Genomic DNA, 20,162 nt, shown 5'->3' with positions numbered 1-20,162 from the left:
CAACGAGTTAAACACTTTCTACTGCAGGTTTGAGACGGACAGACTCCCACGCCCCACCCTCCCCTCCCCAGGGACATTGCTTCAGACATTGACCCCCAACACACCTTCCACCTCTCCCCCCTTCACCCTGCGCCCCAATCAAGACTCAACGACCACCCCCACCCTCCCCAATCCAGACTCAACGACCACCACCACCCTCTCCAATCCAGACTCAACGACCACCACCACCCTCTCCAATCCAGACTCAACGACCTCCACCACACCTCTCACCCCCCTTTCCTCCTCCCTGAAACTCAGAATACACACTCAGGATGTGAGCCGACTATTCCAGAAACAGAAGCCCAGGAAAGCCCCCGGACCAGATGGCGTCTCACCCTCCTGCCTCAAAACCTGTGCTGAACAGCTGGCTCCCATCTTTACTCGCATCTTCAACAGATCCCTGGAGCTGTGTGAAGTTCCCTCCTGCTTCAAACGCTCCACCATCATCCCTGTTCCCAAGAAACCCACCATCACAGGACTGAATGACTACAGACCTGTCGCCTTGATGTCTGTGGTCATGAAATCCTTCGAACGACTGGTGTTAGCCCATCTGAAAGACATTACAGGCCACCAGCTGGACCCTCTGCAGTTTGCCTACCGGGCAAACAGGTCAGAATCAGAATCAGAATCAGAAAGGGTTTTATTGCCAAATGTTGAGCAGGTTTACAACATTAGGAAATTGCTGCGGTACTTCAGTGCAAACATACTGTCAGATAACGCTTAAATAGAGAGGAAAAAATAAAAATAAGAATTAAAAGTGCTACGCAAAAAGATATATACATGAGTGCAGGTGGTGATCAGTGCCAAACATGGAATGATGCAGTGACACAGCGTAGGGTCATGTGTTAGTAGCGGGAACAGTCATACGGTTATTGTTCATGTGTCCGACAGCAGAAGGGAAGAAACTGTTCTTATGGCGAGAGGTTCTGGTGCGAATGGACCGGAGCCTCCTGCCTGAGGGGAGCAGGTCAAACAGACTGTGTCCAGGGTGAGAAGGGTCAGCTGAGATCCGAGCTGCACGCCGCAGTGTCCTGGAGGTGTACAGGTCCTGCAGAGATGGGAGTCTGCAGCCAATCACCTTCTCAGCAGAGCGCACAACACGCTGCAGTCTCTGTTTGTCCCTGATAGTGGCTCCAGCGTACCACACGGTGATGGAGGAGGTGAGGATGGACTCGATGATTGCAGTGTAGAATTGCATCATCGTCCGTGTTGGCAGGTTGAATTTCTTCAGCTGCCTCAGGAAGTACATCCTCTGCTGGGCTTTCTTAATGACGAAAGTGATGGTGGGCTCCCACTTCAGGTCCTGGGTGATGGTGGTACCCAGGAAGCGGAATGAGTCCACAGAGGTGATGGGGGTGTCAGACATGGTGATGGGGGGGAGTGGAGCTGTGTGCTTCCTGAAGACCACAATAATCTCCACTGTCTTCTGGGCATTCAGCACCAGGTTGTTGTGGCTGCACCAGGACACCAGACGTTCAACCTCCCTCCTGTAGGCAGACTCATCCCCGTCCGAGATGAGTCCAATAACGGTGGTGTCATCTGCAAACTTGATTAGCTTGACAGACTGGTGGGTGGAGGTGCAGCAGTTGGTGTACAGGGAGAAGAGCAGAGGAGAAAGAACACAGCCCTGAGGGGAGCCGGTGCTGATGGTCCGGGAGTCCGAGACATTCTTTCCCAGCCTCACGTGCTGCTTCCTGTCCGTCAGGAAGTCAGTGATCCACCGGCAGATGGGATCAGGCACATTCATCTGGGAAAGCTTGCCTTGGAGATGGTCTGGAAGGATGGTGTTGAAGGCAGAGCTGAAGTCCACAAACAGGATCCTGGCGTAGGTTCCTGGGGAGTCCAGATGCTGCAGGATAAAGTGTAGGGCCATGTTGATGGCGTCGTCTACAGACCTGTTGGCTCTATATGCAAACTGCAGGGGGTCCAGGAGGGGGGCCGTGAGGGTCCTGAGATGGGAGAGAACTAGGCGCTCAAATGACTTCATGACCACAGATGTCAGAGCCACGGGTCTGTGGTGGATGATGCAGTGAACATGGGGCTGCATTACATCCTGCAACACCTTGACCGCCCGGGAACTTATGCCAGGGTCCTGTTTGTGGACTTTAGTTCGGTTTTTAACACCATTGTGCCTGAACTTCTTTCCTCCAAACTCTCCCAGCTCAGCGTGTCACCAGCTACCTGTCAGTGGATCACCAGCTTCCTGACAGACAGAAAGCAACAAGTGAGGCTGGGGGAGATCACCTCTGTAACCCGGTCCCTCAGTATTGGTCCCCCTCAAGGATGTGTCCTCTCACCACTACTGTTCTCCCTCTACACTAACGACTGCACCTCCAAGAACTCGGCTGTCAAACTCCTAAAGTTTGCAGATGACACCACCGTCATTGGCCTCATTCAGGATGGTGATGAGTCTGCATACCGGCAGGAAGGTGAGCGGCTGGTACTCTGGTGCAGTCAGCACAATCTGGAGCTGAACACTCTTAAAACTGATGACAGTGGACTTCAGGAGACATCCCTCAACTCTGCTCCCCCTCACCATATCAGACAGCCCTGTGTCAACTGTGAAGACCTTCAAGTTCCTGGGTACAACCATCTCCCAGGACCTGAAGTGGGAGACCAACATCAACTCCATCCTCAAAAAGACCCAGCAGAGGATGTACTTCCTGAGACAACTGGGGGAGTACAGTCTTCCACAGGAGCTGCTGATCCAGTTCTACACTGCGGTCATTGAGTCTGTCCTGTGCTCCTCCATCACAGTCTGGTATGGAGCAGCCACTAAACAGGACAGTAGCAGACTGCAGCGGACTGTACGGGCAGCAGAAAGGATCATCGGCGCCCTCTGTCAACAACAGATCATAAGAAATAAACTTGTGCTCACCAAACATGAACCTGTCTCTCTAGTACAGATGATGCTGTCTGTGATCCCTGGATATCTGGCTTTGCACTCATTGTTTCCCACTATTGGTACGTTTGCCTCCTGCAGGTTATTGCTGTTTCCTAGTTGGAGAGAATTTAAACATCAGGCTTTTCTAAAGACTCCAACACAATGCTGTAAAATACAATAAATATTTTATGATTTACCAAAGAAATTAAAGCCGATGGTCCAGCTGCTGGTCTCGTTGTTGAAGGTGCTGTTTTGTGAGGCTAAGCAGATCGGCCGAATGTAGTCTGTGAAATTGACAGGAGCCGACAGCTTCAGAAGACAAATGTCGTTCTCACGAGTCGACGAGTTGAATCCAGGATGGCAGGTGATGTTTACCACTGTGCGATTCACTTCATTTGGGCTTGGACCTGAGTGGCTGTTGCGGCCCAGATAGACCACCATGCTAATGGAGGCCGACGGGTAAAATCTGTTTTTCAAAGGTTGCATGAAAGTATCAGACAGGTCAGTGCAGGTTAAACTGGTTAGTTTACAACACTGTGGTGAAGGTTACAGAGGTGCTCTATGTTGGACTGGTGCAGAGCGTGGTCAGAGTGCATCAAGGTTAGCAGACATCAAAGCTTTACAGGGTGTGGATATCAGCCACAGAGCTCAAGTAACATCTGTTTACATGTTGTTGAACTGAGCAGTGACTGTGACGTGAGGTCAGCTGATCACAGCTGCACACAAACAAAACAAACGACTTTTCCTCACTGAGTCTTTTCCCCACTTTGCATTGCTGCACCTGATCTTAGTTTCAGTGTTCATTGATGACCTCACAGAGGTAGTTGTATTTAATAGCAGGTTTGCCATTTAAAGTTTTCATGCTAAGCTAACCATCTTATGACATCAATGGACAGAACGAGGTCAATATTTTCATTTGACAGCACAACTATGACAAATGAACTCTTCTAAAACACCATGAAATCTATGGAAGTACTTTATAGTCTTGGATGAGATGAAATCAATGTGGCATCTGGTTTGATTGTTGTGGAGACAACTCTGTGCTTTGCAGTTCAGCTTGTTGTTTCTAAATGGCCTGTATTTGTACACATCCAGTCATTCACACACTGGTGATGGCAGCTACGTTGTAGCCACAGCCACCCTGGGGCGCACTGACAGAGGCGAGGCTGCTGGCGCCACCGGGCCCTCTGACCACCACCAGTAGGCAACGGGTGAAGTGTCTTGCCCAAGGACACAACGACCGAGACTGTCGGAGCCGGGGCTCGAACCGGCAACCTTCCGATTACAAAACTAACTCCCAACTCTTGAGCCACGATCGCCCAGATTAGTGTAATCCAGATTAATTTTAGACAGCCCGTTTTTAAATGTCAAAAGAAGTGAGAAAACATTTAATAAATATCTCTAGTAATTATTTACTGCTCATAAATATTACACTTTCACCATCATATTATTCCTCAACAAAGCGTAAACTTGCAGCAGTAACTCACGTTGGTGCATATGCATCTGTCAGCACCCACTGGTCGTTGATCAGAGACCCTCCTAAAACACCACTGGACCCTCCAACAAAAAGGTTTATGACAGCGAACCAGGGCCAACTTCCTGGTGCTGCATCATGAGCTCCTGTGATGCTGCTGCTGTTCACAGCCCTGCTGCCACATGCTGAGAAAAGAAAAGACCGCACAGTTTAACAGCGAGTACACAGATCAGCACATGAAACCACTCAGAGACAGAGGTAACACTGATCAGTGCATCCTGAGCGCTGGCATTCATGTGGATGTTATTTTAAGAAGGATCTGAAGACTCTGGTGCACATGTGATCCACAGATCTTCCTCCTCTGTGTCAGAAAAGTGGAAGATTTTACTGACAAAATCATTTCACAGATGAAAGAAAAACCAGATGTCAGCGCACTGTGTCACTGAAACGAATGTGGAGATCACTGTGCACATGTTGTCATTACTGTACAGTAGACTTGTAGTCAAGACCGCCTAATCCGAGACCAAGATAAGACCAAGACCAGAGGGTATGGAGACCAAGACAAGACCGAAACTGAGTCGAGACGAGACCAAGACCAAGACCGAGACAAAAAAAGTCTTTAAACTGCAGCCAGATGCTATTCTATATATATATACATATGCAGGACACCTTAAACTAGTTTTTTAATTAAGCAGCAAGGCAGAACGAAGTTGGGCCTGTATCAAGACACAGGGACTAAACCCCAATTCAACCAGACCCAGAACTGATCCGGAATTAAAACAGGACTACTGAGGACTTAACCAAGACAGAACCAGAATCAGAACTAGATGATAGTAGCACTAAAAATCATCATAGACCTGCACTACACTTATTTTAATTCTACCAAAGTACACTATTTAGATTCAGAAAAGTTTATATAATTATTTATCCTTGTTGTGCAAACAAGCTGCAGAACTTAATAAATATAGAATTTGAAAAATAACAAATGGCATCTAAAAAGAAACACTAGGTACGAGATACATGTTCTGATGAGTTTTAGCAAACAACCATTTGACTAACATGTGTGTCTCACCTGCTCTTGTTCATCTCTCTCCCTCTTTGTGCTGACAATCAAGCCAAATACCAACATCATCAAATCTACAGTTGAAACCAGATATTTACAAACTCTTCAGATAAAAACACAAACACTTTTTTAATTGTAACATCAAATCAGACTAAATGTTTATTTTTTTAGATTGATAAATATAAAAAACATGTTTGTTAACTTTAAGAGTAAAGAGAGAAACAGTGCAGCGAGGAATGCTCAGACCTCTACATTGGAGAGACCAAACAGCCACTTCACAAGCGCATGGCACAACATAGAAGAGCCACCTCCACAGGACAAGACTCAGCAGTCCATCTGCATCTAAAGGTCAAAGGTCACTCTTTCGAGGATGCCAATGTTCACATTTTGGACAGAGAGGACAGATGGTTTGAAAGAGGAGTGAAAGAAGCATCTATGTCCACTGTGAGCGACCATCTTTGAACAGAGGCGGGGTTTACGACACCAACTCTCTGCCATCTATAATCCAGTTTTGAGATCCCTCCCCAGACGCCTTAACGCCCACTCACATCCTGGGCCATCTGATCTCAGGAAATCGCATGATAAGGTGGGGCCAGGTTTCACAATGAACACACCTGAAACTCTGGCTGATTGGAGCCCACACCCAGTTTCACACCTTGGCTCAGGCGATTAGAGGATCATCAGGGGGTCCTTTTGTCCCTCTGTGGGGGGAAACTCCCACTAGGTTTATATCTGGGACTCTCCACCATTTGACCTTAGAACTGAAGAAGCTTCTCGGATGAGAGGTGAAACGTCTTCAAGCAACTTAAAGAAGTCCAGACGCTTTTCTTTGCAAGCTCCTTTGACCGTCATATTTACATTATTAGTTCAGTACGAATGATTTGCTTTGGTACCTGGTCAAACTTAAACTCTCCTCTGTCTGCAGCAAACTCGCAGGCAGCAGCTTCTCCCCCCTCGCTCACATGGGTGCTGTGCTCAGTCGCCTAGTGCCTGAGCTCGGATCATACCAAAATTAGGGGGAATTTACGACGGTGCGCTCTGTGCTTCGTGTGTTGTTTTTGTTTTATACAGTTGTCAGTCAGGCATCTAACTAACAAATTACACTCCAAAAGCCCCCATGCTTCTGAAAAAATGACCCGGGCTTAAGCCCAGTAAGCCCCCCCCCCCCCCGCTCCGCTGATGGTTGACTCCAAATCTCCCGAACACTATGTCGATTTGAGAACGCAGGACCGAAACAGCGAGACCGAGACCAAGACAAAAGTCCGTCGAGACCAAGACAAGACCAAGACCACGTAAAAGTGGTCTCGAGACCGGTCTCAAGACCAAGACCGGTCTTGAGACATCCAACTCTACTGTACAGCTGACAGAAGGAACAAGGTTCACATGTCTTTGGATGCTTACCGGGCTGATCCAAATGACAACCTGAAAATGAGAAAACAGACAAATCTGTTAAACTGCTTCACAGAAAACATGTGAAAGTAAGCAGTGATGTTTTTTCCAACTTGAAGAACTGATCAGAAACTGAACAGGACATTTTTAAGGGGAGCCAGTTAATCTTTAGGTTTAAAACAGCTAACAAGAAAACGTTTGCCTTATGAGCATGGGGAGGCCCAGCCTGGGGAACCTTACTGGAAACAGCCAGAAACTAGTTTGTGCTGTTTCCTTTGATACCGATCAGACGGTCACGCTGAGGACGACTTCCTCCTCCTAAATGAATCGAACAGAGCTCTGCTGCAGAGTCACATGCCAGGTGACGCTGGGCAGGTCCTCTTAGAGATATAATTTAATGCACTTAATGTTGTAAATGATCAGACTGTCAACCAAACATATTAACCCCTAATTTATTAAGCAGTCACTAAAGTAATTAACTCTTTACCCTTTAGTTCTGGTTATTGTGACGTCTTACTGGTTGACTGAAACAGGTCAGTGCAGGCGACGAAGGCCGTGAGTTCGTCTAACTTGAGAACTGATCACATACTAAACAGAACATTTTAATGCTGACTGGTGTCAATAACCTACCAGTTCATCTTTAAGTCCCATTTCTTTGTTTTAAAGAAAGAAAACAACATCTTTGCAGAGACAAACTCAGAGTCACCTCTCTTGTTGCTTTGGGTGTCAAACGTTTAGCTCAAATAATTCACCAATGTTCTCACAGTGTACTCACTACACTCACAAACATGACAACACGACATGTCTGCACTGTGTCAACGACAGAACTGTTGGTATCAAATAAAAGCGTGTGGATTACTGTGAACATGAAGCACTGCTGAATGACATCAATCAATCAATGACATCAGTACTAAACAGACGCTCTCCTTGTATCCAGGAGAAACATTTGGGTTAGAATAGTCGACATTTGAACCTCTAGTTCATTGCACACTTCTTCCACCCTGATATAATCTCAGTGAGAAAATATGAGAAAAATCTCATCTTTGCTGTCATGGTCCTATTCTTAGTTTTCTTGTATGTTTGTATTTTGTTCCCTATTTAGGCCATGTTCCTGAGTTGCCCTGTTGTGTTGTTCCCTAAGTGTTTTCCCTTCGTGGCTTTTACCCCCTGTGTGCCCCTCTGTGTATCTGTGAGCCCTCGTCTCTCCTTATGTTTTATTCCATGTTTCCCCAGCCCGTTATGTCTGTGTTTTCCCCGTGCTCTCTCTCCTCCTGTCTGAACCTCTGTACTTCCTGTTTGACTCTGCCCGTCTCCCGTCAGTGTTATGTTCACCCCGCCCTGTCTCGTTATGGTTATCTGTGTCAGCTGTGTTCCCCGTGTGTGCCCACTTTCCTCGTTAACCCTCTGTGTATTTCTGTCTGCATCTCCCTCTGTTCGGCGTCGCGTTCTCCCTCATGTTGTGTGTAATTCTCCCCGTGGTTCGGTTCCTTGTACAGCTCATGCTTTAGTTTTCCCAGTTTTAGGTTATTTTGTATTACTTCTCGTGGCCAGCAATAAAGCTGTGTTTTTTGAGTTTATCCCCGTGTCTGTGAGTCTGCATCTTGGGTCCTTCTCCTGCCTGCCACACAGCAAACCATGACATTTGCAGAAGAAAATGATCAGCACACAAACTGCTGCAGAGCCATGGTTCACTGCAGCTGTTTCAGCTCATCTTAGACTTTAAATATCTGAAATGTATGTTGAGCTCCGCCTGTTAACAGTCATCAGGGCCCCACCAAAGAATCAGGTCAGACTCGTTGGTCCATGTGCTTCTTTGACTGCAGTTATGCACGACGCACGGAAGTTTGGAGCAGGTTCAATTTTATTTATACAGCAAAATCACAGCAACAGTCACCTCATGGTGCTTTATGTTGTAAAGCAGACCCTGCAGTAGCAGGTGAAAGCAAATTGCCCACACAGACTGTGATCAGACCTCATCAGTTTGTGACTGTCGTGTTTTTGGTTGTTCTGCACACTTTAAGAGAAACATGACACTTTGTAGGTTACAAATAATCCTGTTAAATTAACACCACAGGAGGTGGGCGGTTCAATGTGTGTACATCTCTATGTCTGTGTGTGTGTCACTAGTGGGTGGGTGGGGTGGATCAGGGCTGGCTGGGCCTTGGCCTCGGTGGGACACCTCTCCCTCCCTGGGATGCGGGGCTTGTCTCTTCCAGGTGTAGCACTTGATACATCATGCATTTCTATTTGTCTTCCTCTGATTTGGTTTAGTGACACGCCGACTCTGCTCACAGGATGTCTACTCAGGTTTAAGCACAGCAGGCTGGCTCTCCAAACTGGGTCTTCAGCACAGCAGGTGGGTGTCTGCCAGGTAAAGAACTGGACACTGACTGAATAAGTATGATGAGGAGAGGTCCAGGTTACCACACAAGAACACCCCCCAATGAAAATGCAGAAGTGTGGGACCCGTGAGCGCTCGCCCTCCCAATCCTCACCACTTTACTGTTCAAGGAGCACAGACAAACAAAAGTCGCCCACATGAAAATGTTTGTTTGTGTTTTTAAACTGAAAACAAGACTAAACTGTATTTTCTGACTATGAGCTGAAGCCTTTCATTGAACTACAGATAAACACAGTGGAGCTCTCTTTCTGCCCGTGGCAGCACTGCTGCCATCATTTTGTTTGTATTTAACAAAATCAATCCAATTATTTATGCCCTAGGAAGTGATAAAACATGTGGTAGCCATAAAAATATATTAATAAAATTATTATATTAATAACATTAACATATTTCATAACTCGTTCATTTTCAAGAATTAAAAAACTATTTTATTATTAAAAATATTCTGGTGTTTTTCTCATTTCAAACCAAAAAAAGTTTTCCTTTTAAAATGCCATCAGTTCGCGGGCCTCTGCCCTGATCTGGGCCTTTTTCTTGCCAGACTCCTGGACTTGTGGCTCACAAGTGGGACCACATGAGTTCATCATTTTTTAGTCTTGTCTCGTCCTCCTCTTCCTCCTCCTCCTCAGATGAGCTGCAAAGCTCCTCAGAGCCTGGCAAAAACTCCTTCCCTTCTTCATTGTCAGAAAGATTTCCACTAGTGCAATCTTTTTCACTTTCAGAAGACCGCAAAACTGCAGCAATAGCCTCCTCTAAACTGAGTGTGCGCTTCATGGTGTCTGTGCAGAAAGGACCAGTAAGAGCAGGCTGCATTTAAAACCACTGAAAATGTCTAAGGTGGAGCTCCAGCTACATATGTGCTCATTATAAAATGTTAGGATTACAGTATATCTGAAATATATGATTACAACAGGACCCAATGGGGCCAAAGAATTACGAGGGTAAAGAGTGTAGGCATATATGCCAGTCTCCTTTTCTGTACACCATAGAGGGGCTCGTTGAATTTTTAAAATCATCCTAAAAAACACATCCTGGCCAAGTTTCATGCAACTTGTCTTTAAAATGATATATTGAGAATCAGAAACTGAGCAAAAGGACCGTTTTGGGTAAGAGTGTGCTAGAAGGGCTAGAACAGGGGTGGGCACTCTCAGTCCACGAGGGCCGCTGTCCTGCAGGTTTTAGATCTCACCTTGGGTCAACACAGCTGAATCACATGATTAGTTCGTCACCAGGCCTCTGGAGAACTCCAGGACATGTGGAGGAGCTAATTTAGCCATTTAAACCAGCTGTGTTGGACACATCTAAAACCTGCAGGGACACCGGCCCTCGTGGACTGAGATTGCCCACCCCTGGGCTAGAATGTCTGACTCAAAGCAGGAAGGTGCTCAACAAGCCAGGGCTCATATTTATTTTGTTGTAATGTCATCAAATAGTGATGCAGATGCCATTTTTGTCACATAGTACGAGTAGAAGGCACTGACCACTGCTCTCTTTCATGGAAGTTCAACACTGTGACCCAAACCCACTGCCAGCACCCAGCACTGCACAGCAAAGGACACCCTCAGCAGGTCCACCAGAGCTCCCACAGCTTTGCTCTCATGGAGCTGTTTTGGAAGCAAAACACAAACTGTGACGAGGAGAGCAGCAGGTTACCTGCTACTCAAGAACACCCACTTCTAGAGGAGGCAGCAGAGCTAGTCCACACAGAGAAACACTTTTTAAATGAAATAAAGAAGCACACATTAAACTATAGATTTATAACATTATTAAAGTGGACTGACAGATACGATGAGCGTACACAGGGCTCTCTGGCTTTGGTGTTTTGTTTGTTACTAAACTAATATGCAAAGCAATGCTGCTGCCAAACACACCTCTGACAAATACCTGGAGTGTGTGGTTCTGCACATGCAGCAAGCTGTACTGGGAGGATTTTAAATATTTTCTCTGAAGTCTTGAATATATGATGTGTGTATTGATGCAGTGCAGCCACATTTACCCGTAATGACCTTCTTTGGCTCGTGCTCCTCAGCTTTACATGAGCATATAGAAGTGTGCAGTTAGATTATGAAGAAGATAACAGAGAATAGCAGTAATAAGAATGATGAGACAAAAGTATGAAATATTTAGAGAATTTAAGACAAGTTGTATTTACTCTTTGTGTAAAACTTGTGCAATGACCAAGGAGCTTGGAAAGAAAAGCGTCTGGACTTCTTTAAGTTGCTTGAAGACGTTTCACCTCTCATCAGAGAAGCTTCTTCAGTTCTAAGGTCAAATGGTGGAGAGTCCCAGATTTAAACCCAGTGGGAGTTTCCCCCCACAGAGGGACAAAAGGACCCCCTGATGATCCTCTAATCGCCTGAGCCAAGGGGTGAAAGCGGGCGTGGGTCCCAATCAGCCAGGGTTTCAGGTGAGCTCACTGTGAAACCCTGAAAGCCTGGCTGATTGTTCCCATTTGGGAACTAATCTTTCTAGCAGTGAAAACAGTGTGTCCATCCTCCCCCTGCTCTCCTCAGCCTCTCTTTGCTGCCTCATGCTGTGGGGGGCTCACTCTTCCTCATCGCTGTCGTTTTGGTCGCCCACTGCTGCACTTGGCCCTGGAGTGTCCTCAGGGAGAGAGGACATTAGGACAGGCCTCTGTCCTCTCACCTCAAACCACACTCAGAAAAATTATGGTTCTTAAATGGTTCTTCAGATGGCTTCATGGTTCTTTAAAGAACCATCATACGTCAAAGAACCTTTTTATTTTGTGGATGGTTCTTCAGCTATTACAAATGGTTCTTTAAAGAACAAAAGGTTCTTCATCCTTAGCAATCTAAGTTTGATGGTGTAAATGGCATAAATATTTATTCACCATAACGAGGCTGTGAATTATACTGTGTGTTTTCTTTGTGTGCATGTGTGTGCGAAGGGGGAGGGCGGGTTACCTGGCAATTACCCTTTAAGAGAAGATGGTAGGAAACTGAATATTCAAATAAAAGTTAGAAATATTTGCAAACAGTAGACACAATACACACATTCAAATACTGTACTTTAGTTTTAAATTTTAATAAAGCATTACTATTTTCTACTCCAAGGCATTACTTTTGAGATTATTATATATTTTTGAAAATATAGCATAATGATAATACTAGTTATTGTAAACTTTACAAACCACCCAGCAGTATGTAAAGTCAAATTATAAAATACAAGTAAATAACAATTGCAGAACAGAATGTCAGTGTAATGAACACACACTTCGTTTTGACAAAGCACACTGCTTAGGTAAATGATCTGAGTAGTTGTTCATCACTGAGCAATTTGTTAATATGTGTTTCGAGCCAAATAAATGACAGGGAGAGAGAGAGTGACGTCAGAACACGTCATACTATAACCTCCCGGGAGCGGACGGAGGGGGTCAGTCGTTGGGATGCGCATGCGCAGACAGAGTGTGCGAGCGGCGGGCCTTGACCTTTCGGGGAAAAAAACCTCACGGACGGTGACAGCGAAACGGATAACAGTCTTCAGTACCTGCTGGACTTTGAAGCTGTGGATTCTGGGACTGTTAGAAAAGGTAAAACATTTTCATTAAAACCTTATTACTGTTTTGTTTTTGTTACTCGTCATTGTAGCTTGCTGTTAATGTGCTAACAGTAGCGATTAGCTAGATACGTTAGCCGTTGAGGTCAACGCAATTTAGTATCCAACGGTTTTCCTAACAAAACCACTGTTATAATTAAGTGAAGCTGCTCCCAGCTAATTTGAACCTTTGGCTTCTAAAATATGTGGTTCAATTGCGTGCTGCGTACATAACCTAATGTCAGCTAGACCGAAATTAAAATTAATATGTTGTTAAAGTCACTAAAATGGCGCCTGAAGCCTGTTGTGACGTGAGCTCTGTGTCTGCTCTAGAAACTCTGAAAGTCTGTAGATCTGAGCCGTACATTAAATACTCACATGAACCTGTACTTTGAATTCTGTATGAGCTGTATAAAATACAGCTATGCATAAGTGTTTTGAATGAATAATTAGATTAGATAACTCTTTAGTCAAGTCAAGTCAACTTTATTTGTCAATTCTGCCACATGTACAGGACATACAGAGAATAGAAATTGCGTTACTCTCAAACCCTAGTGATTAGAAAAATGCAAATAAAATAATTAAAAAGTAAAAATTTAAATAAATACAATACAATTTTACGTATAACAAAAAAAAGCTATGCAATATACAATATACAATATACAATATTCAAGTAAGAAGGCATAGTGGTGCAAAATAGACAAATAGTGCAAATGGGGATTTAGTAGTGTACGGTAAGAGATAGTGTAACAGCAAAGTCTTATGAGGTCCAATGCTTAAGCAGTCCAATGCTCCACAAAGTGACTGGAGCAGGCCAGTGAGTACGTCAGAGAGTGAGTGTGTGTGTGTGTGTGACAGAGTTCAGTGAGACCGTGGAGGAGAAGAGGGGAGAGGGGGGCAGAATCGGGAGGGAGTTAAGCTTCCTGACAGCCTGATGGATGAAGCTGTCCTTCAGCCTGCTGGTCCTGGCCTGGAGACTCCGCAGTCTCCTCCCCGACGGCAGCAGCTTGAAGAAGCTTTGCATTGGGTGCGTGGGATCAGCCGCTATGCAAAGGGCTTTTTTAGTGAGACGGGTGCTGTAAATGTCCTGGAGGGAGGGGAGAGAGACACCAATGATCCTCTCTGCAGCTCTCACTATGCGTTGGAGGGTTCTATGACAGGACGCATTGCAGGCTCCAAACCACACAGTGATGCAGCTTGACAGGATGCTCTCGATGGTGCCTCTGTAGAAAGTGTACATGATGGGGGCTGGAGCTCCTGCTCTTCTTAGTTTGCGGAGAAAGAAGAGACGCTGCTGTGATTTCTTGGCCAGTGCTGTGGTGTTGTACGTCCAGGAGAGATCCTCTGTGATGTGCACACCCAAGAACTTGGTGCTGCTCACTCTCTCCACAGACGCTCCGTCAATGGTCAGAGGAGCACGTTGGGTGTGCATTCTCCTGAAGTCCACAACAATCTCCTTCGTCTTCTCCACATTCAGAGAGAGATTGTTGTCAGCACACCACGTGGCCAGGCGTCTCACCTCACTTCTGTAGTCGGTCTCATCCCTGTTGCTAATGAGACCCACCACCGTTGTGTCGTCCGCAAACTTGATGAAGAGGTTGGAGCTGTATGATGGAGTGCAGTCATGGGTCAGCAGAGTGAAGAGGAGGGGGCTCAGCACACATCCCTGCGGGGCCCCCGTGTTTAAAATGATGGTGCTGGATGTATTACTGCCGACCCGTACTGCTTGAGGTCTTCCGGTGAGGAAATCCAACAGCCAGTTGCACAGTGAGGTGTTGAGCCCCAGCTGGACCAGTTTTTGAGTGAGCTGTTGGGGGATTATGGTGTTGAATGCTGAACTGAAGTCTATGAACAGCATTCGAACATATGAGTCTTTTTTGTCCAGGTGTGTGAGTGCTGAGTGGAGTGCAGTGGAGATGGCATCATCGGTTGAGCGGTTGGGCCGATACGCAAACTGGAAGGGATCCAGGGAGGGGGGCAGGACAGTCTTGATGTGTTGCATGACTAGTCGTTCGAAGCACTTCATCAGGATGGGAGTAAGTGCAACAGGACGGTAGTCATTAAAGCAGGAGGGAGATGACTTTTTTGGAACCGGAATGATTGTGGTGGCTTTAAAACATGTGGGGACGACAGCCTGGATGAGTGATATGTTGAAGATGTCTGTGAAGACATCAGTGAGTTCCACTGCACAGTCTCTCAGTACACGACCAGGAATGTTGTCAGGACCCGGAGCTTTACGTGCATTGATCCTGCTGAGGGATCTCCTCACGCTGTCCGGTGACAGAGTCATCACCTGGTCACCAGGAGGGGGTGGGGTCTTCTGTGCAGTGGTGCTGTTTTGGACTTCAAAGCGAGCAAAGAAAGTGTTCAGCTCGTTCAGCAGGGGGATAGTGCTATCACAGGTCTGTGGTGGGGGCTTGTAATCTGTGATGGTCTGAATGCCCCGCCACAGGCTCCGTGAGTCTCTGCTGTCTTTGAAGTGATGAGATATTTTCCTGGAGTACTGTCTCTTAGCCTCTCTGATGCCACGGGAAAGGTTGGCCCTAGCTGTCCTCAGGCTTGCCTCGTCTCCAACTCTGAAGGCAACATTCCGAGCTTTCAGCAGCCTGTAGACCTCTCCTGTCATCCATGGTTTTTGATTGGCCCGGACAGTTATGGTTTTCGTGACTGTTACATCCTCAATACACTTGTTGATGTAGGCAGTAACAGTCTCTGCGTACTCCTGGAGGTCAGTGGTGTTGTTATAGGTGGCAGCCTGCTTAAACATGTTCCAGTCTGTAGTATTAAAGCAGTCCTGTAAAGCCTCTGAAGACCCTTCTGGCCACACTTGTATCTGCTTGCGAACCGGTTTGGTGGCTTTAACGAGCGGTCTGTAGGCAGGCATTAGCATGACAGTGATGTGGTCTGAGGCGCCGAGGTGGGGGAGGGGAAAAGCTTTGTAAGCTCCTCTCTGGGTGGTGTAAACAAAGTCCAGTGTGTTATTTCCCCTTGTTGGAAAGTCTATGTGTTGTTGTATTTTTGGAAAAACGCACTTTAAGTCTGCATGATTGAAATCCCCAGCCAGGATGAGAAAAGCATCAGGATGGGCTGTCTGCTGCTCACTGATGGTACAGTTCATTCAGTGCCTCGCTCCTGTTGTTGACATTGGAGGAGGGAGGGATGTACACAGCGCACAGTAGTATGGCTGTATATTCCCTCGGTAGATAGAATGGCCGGCACTTAATAACCATAAACTCCAGCACTGGTGAGCAGTGTTTGCAGACTGCAACAGCATCGCGACACCAGGCATCATTGATGTAAACACAAAGTCCTCCCCCGCGGGTCTTACCTCCCGCGACGATGACTCTGTCAGCACGGTAGCATGTTAGCTGGTCGAGCTGAATGGCGCGGTCCGGGACACTGTCGCTAAGCCATGTTTCCGTGAACACAAAAGCACAGCAGTCCTTTACATTCCTTTGAGATGAACGTAGCAGTCGGATGTCGTCCAGTTTATTTTCTAGCGAGCGTACGTTGGCCAGAACGATAGAGGGGATGGCGGGTTTGTGTGGGCTAGCCGCTAGCCTAGCTCGGATGCCACCGCGCTTACCCCTCTTCTGCTTCCTCTCACACCGCTTGAGGCGCATCCATTGTGGGCGAAGTGCAGGAGTGGGGGTCGGTGATTGAGTAGGCCTTCGGAGCAAACCCAGATCTTTCAGCTTCTCGATGTCCACAGAGTTTAACTTAAAAAGTTTGTTCCTGCCGATGTCGAGAAGAAGTGTTCGGGCATATCCTCGCTTGCACACAGATAGACGCGACAAAGACTTACAAAAACACTGCAACTTACAGGACGAAAAACACGAAAAAGTAGTTTGTTCGGGAGAGAGAGAAGCCGCTGCGTGTGCACGCGCCGCCATGTTGAGAACCAAGGGATTTATTGTCTAATCTAATTATATAGAAATGTGACATGAGAAGGTGTCTTTGACTGTTCCTGCATAACTTAGTTTCGGACTAGTTGACAAGTTATGCTCCGGTCATTTGATGTTTCCAAGATAGATGTTCTTTTGTAATATAGTTAATTTTTTTGTATATTTCATTTATCCACCATCATACATACAAGCTAAGAAGAGGTCATTATACTAACAACAGGTATCAGCGCTGGGCCAAAGTTGAGCACATGGTTAAAGTTTGTAATCCAGCCAGGGTGTAAATATCACTCAGCAGCCAGAGCTGAAGCAGGTAGCATCAACACATAAATCTACTCTACCCGGCTTAAATCACAAGAGCACCTCTGACCAAAAAGCTGTAGATTTTTCTTGTTTGCACAAATTAATCCAGATTCACATTAATTGTGTTCACAGCTCCAACAAAATGAGGAAGAGGAGGGGGAGAAACACAATTAGGTTGAATTACAATTGGATGGAAGGCGAGGACAAGGAGAAGGAAGCTTAGGATGAGGAGGAAGAGAAGCAGCAGGAGCATCTGTAGGGATCCCTACGATGTCATTGAGGTTTGTTTCATTAATATGGTCCTCTCACAAAGAACGATGACTTGTTTTAGTTCACCTACTTCCTGTATTTAATAGTGATGTGCAAAATGTTGTGAAAAACCATGGAGCAGGCACGTATAGTGCATCTGCAGGTAAATGAACATCAAATCTCTAAGACAGACGGAAATCTGTATATTTATCACCCTTATGATAAAACCCATGTCAGCCATTGGTTTATGGACTTTGTATTTTGAAGCCTCAACACTTTCTTTATTGCTGTTGCTATGTTGGGACCATATTAGGATGAGGGATCAGAATCTGGAGTCATGCACACTATTGTTTCATTTAGTGTGTATCCATAAGATTCGTACAGCAGATCCAAGTTGTGCCTTGAAAACAGGAAAGTCGTCTGCATAGAGGAGAACTGTAATAGCAGGCTTGTACAAAGTGAGGCTTTGTGCACTCGTTTTACTTCTGTCACCCTGTTTTGATGCAGATTTCACTTGAAATCAGGCAAGAACTGGACTTTTTATAATGTGTTCTTGTGAATTGATTGTGTATCGCATATGTTTGATTTGACTTTCTGCAAGACAACAGTCGTCCACTGGCCAAAAAAGTTTTCCAAATACCTCCACGTGATCTAGCCTGCATTTAGAAAAGAATAGCAAAAAAAATCTGCACCTCCTGCTTCAGATGCAGTTTGTGTTTGTGCGTTCAGAGGCAGCGGCGAGAGGGGAGACCTCGGCTCATCCAGCTGGAGAGCCTGACCAGGAGGAGTCGAACATTAACTCAGCTCTTCCAGGACACCCTGCAGACTCGGCTGCTGGCATCGGCGAGGGATGACGTGAACGCCAAACTGGAGTCCATCACAGGTCAACTGCAGGTATGCGAGTCAGACCTTCTGAGGAGGGTTTCACTTTTCTCTCTTCTTTATAATTGACCCTTTTCTCTCTCTTTCAGCTCCTTGTCTCAGAGTGGGAGGGATTTGAAGCACAAAGGGAGGAACTTGTCGTTTGGTTGGCTGATATGGATGTCCGCCTGAGTGAGGTTGACCAGCTGACAGGAAACACCAGTGAAAAACTGAAACAACTGCAGGTGTGGGCTTGTTTTGATATGACACATATTTGATATGATACATACGTCAGAGACATTATCCTAAACTGGACTAACAAAGGACCATGAGTACAACATGAAACGTACATTACATGGTGTAATGCTGAAGTTCATTGATCATTTTAATCATAAACTTGTTGTTGAAATATTTTTACTGAACATGCAAATATCTGCTGATGAAAATGTGTTGATTTATTGGTCTGTTATGAAGCTGTTGCTATTTCTAATGTGTTTTATCACTTTCTGATGTTTTATTAATTAAACAATACATGTATTATTTGTTGTGTTATCTGTAGATATAGTATTTATATATATTTATTTATAGTATAGCAAATATATTTAATTATTACTGTTTAAAACACTAATATGTGACATGTATTAGTAGTGATGTTGTGCTGAGGGCTAAAATGCCTTTTTGTCTTTTGGTAACTACAAAATGACAATAAACCATTAATATATGTCTACGCTGTGCTCGTATTTATTTTACCCTACTCAAATTCAATTTATGATGCATTTTATTTTGAAAGATTTAAAATGTTTTTTTAAAGAACCATTTGAAGGACCTTTTTAAAAATGGTTCTTTAAAGAACCATTTTTAAAAAGGTTCTTTAAAGAACCATTTTTAAAAAGGTTCTTTGAAAAACCATTAAAGGTGCCCCAAAGAACCATTTCTTGATGGTTCTTTGGGGCACCTTTAATGGTTCTTCAATGAACCACTGAAAGAAATGGTTCTTCAAAGAACCATTGTTTGAAAGGTTCTTTGTGGCACCAAAAAAGGTTCTTCTATGGCATCAGTCTAAAGAACCACTTTTGGTTCCAGTTGGCACCTTTATTTTTCTGAGTGCAGGGCCAAGCACAGCAGTGGGCTTCCCACTGACCCCTCTCCTGAGCCTGAATACTTGCAATCCTAAAGGCAGAGGAAATCAAAGATGACAGCAGGCAAATAAAAACACTACAACAACTCTTAGTAGTTGCACATTTATTAACTTGTGTTCTTAAGAATTATCTTTTTGATAACACACAGACGTACTTTGTCTTTAAAGTTATCTCATGTCTTCTGGCCTGCAAGCGGGTGACTTTCCCCTGCAGGCCCATCTTCTCCAGGATTGTCCTGATCACACACAACACATAAGAGGAGAAAGGAAACCATGGCAACTATGTTAATCCCTAAACCCAAAGGTTTCACAGCAGAGGAACGCCGTCTGGACATCACAGGTTCTGCACAGCAGCGGTCCGTGGGTCGTTTGGTACTGCGCCGCCAGAGTTGAGGCTCCGCTGTGAAATTTATGGTTTTCAGGGTTTGTATCGTTTACTCGGTTTCCCTGGGTCTTTCCCCGTGTTGTAGCTGTGTGTCTTATTTTGGAAGAAATATTTACACGTTACCATAGTGACCAGAGAGCATTAAGTGGCAGAGAGGAGGACGTTACTCTCAAACAAACTTTATTTGTCACATACACAATTATACAGAGTACAACATGTAGTGAAATTCTTGGTTTCCTGGCTTGGTTTTAACATGGGGGGTTATCACGAAATTAATATATTGTTAGAGCTTGTTTAGTGCTGATTGTTACTTTCTTTAAATATAGTTTGCTTCCAGTCTAAGAAAGGGCCGACTTTGGTCAGAGGCTGACAGGAAACTGCACGCTCTGTCCAGAGAACAGGAAGCTGCAGACAGAAAGTGAAACTAAGCAGAGATGTTTTGATTAAACTACGTGTGTCTGTGTGTGACGTAGGGCAGAACTACATATACTTGCAATGTTTTCAGAACTGTGGGTGCTC

General features: G+C 45.2%; 3 protein-coding genes across 4 annotated transcripts in view; 1 reads left to right on the top strand and 2 right to left on the bottom strand.

Moving 5' to 3' along the window:
• The window catches only part of LOC147333411 (H-2 class II histocompatibility antigen, E-S beta chain-like), a 147,645-nt gene that overhangs the window by 110,349 nt on the left and 17,134 nt on the right, over positions 1 to 20,162 (bottom strand). The gene's annotated exons all lie outside the window — the stretch shown is intronic.
• Positions 2,882 to 8,534, bottom strand: LOC147333413 (plasma kallikrein-like). The gene is made up of 5 exons (XM_086287718.1): positions 8,510 to 8,534; positions 6,862 to 6,915; positions 4,411 to 4,582; positions 3,121 to 3,389; positions 2,882 to 3,036 (listed from the first exon to the last, which is right to left on the bottom strand). Exons 1-5 carry the CDS (start codon positions 8,532 to 8,534, stop codon positions 2,882 to 2,884), a joined length of 675 nt encoding a protein of 224 aa, XP_086143844.1.
• Positions 12,187 to 18,755, top strand: LOC147333412 (uncharacterized). 2 transcript variants are annotated; one of them, XM_086267740.1, is made up of 4 exons: positions 12,670 to 12,800; positions 17,143 to 17,291; positions 17,989 to 18,153; positions 18,231 to 18,748. In XM_086267740.1, the coding sequence occupies exons 2-4, from the start codon at positions 17,235 to 17,237 to the stop codon at positions 18,396 to 18,398; spliced, it is 390 nt and encodes a 129-aa protein (XP_086123866.1). In that variant the 5' UTR covers positions 12,670 to 12,800; positions 17,143 to 17,234; the 3' UTR covers positions 18,399 to 18,748. The 2 variants fall into 2 exon arrangements, with proteins under 2 accessions (XP_086123856.1, XP_086123866.1); XM_086267730.1 differs by lacking the exon at positions 17,143 to 17,291 and having other exon boundaries at positions 12,187 to 12,800; positions 18,231 to 18,755.

This window comes from Aulonocara sp. 'chitande type north' Nkhata Bay, linkage group LG3, assembly GCF_057382095.1.
Source record: "Aulonocara sp. 'chitande type north' Nkhata Bay isolate Kocher_YH1m ecotype deep benthic linkage group LG3, A_spYH_male_GT1.1, whole genome shotgun sequence".
In the NCBI taxonomy this organism is placed as follows: domain Eukaryota; kingdom Metazoa; phylum Chordata; class Actinopteri; order Cichliformes; family Cichlidae; genus Aulonocara; species Aulonocara sp. 'chitande type north' Nkhata Bay.
Note: the sequence above shows the minus strand (reverse complement) of the source record. Positions and strands in the feature narration are given on the sequence as shown.

Coding starts and splice junctions, on each gene's coding strand:
- LOC147333413 (XM_086287718.1), bottom strand. CDS start 8,534: ATGGCTCTGCAGCAGTTTGTGTGCT. Junction 3,390..4,410: donor ACAGATGCATATGCACCAAC/GTGAGTTACTGC, acceptor TTTGAAAAACAG/ATTTTACCCGTCGGCCTCCA. Junction 3,037..3,120: donor CATCGGCTTTAATTTCTTTG/GTAAATCATAAA, acceptor CTCTCCAACTAG/GAAACAGCAATAACCTGCAG.
- LOC147333412 (XM_086267730.1), top strand. CDS start 12,657: ATGCGCATGCGCAGACAGAGTGTGCGAGCGGCGGGCCTTGACCTTTCG. Junction 12,801..17,988: donor TTCTGGGACTGTTAGAAAAG/GTAAAACATTTT, acceptor TTGTGCGTTCAG/AGGCAGCGGCGAGAGGGGAG. Junction 18,154..18,230: donor CCATCACAGGTCAACTGCAG/GTATGCGAGTCA, acceptor TCTCTCTTTCAG/CTCCTTGTCTCAGAGTGGGA.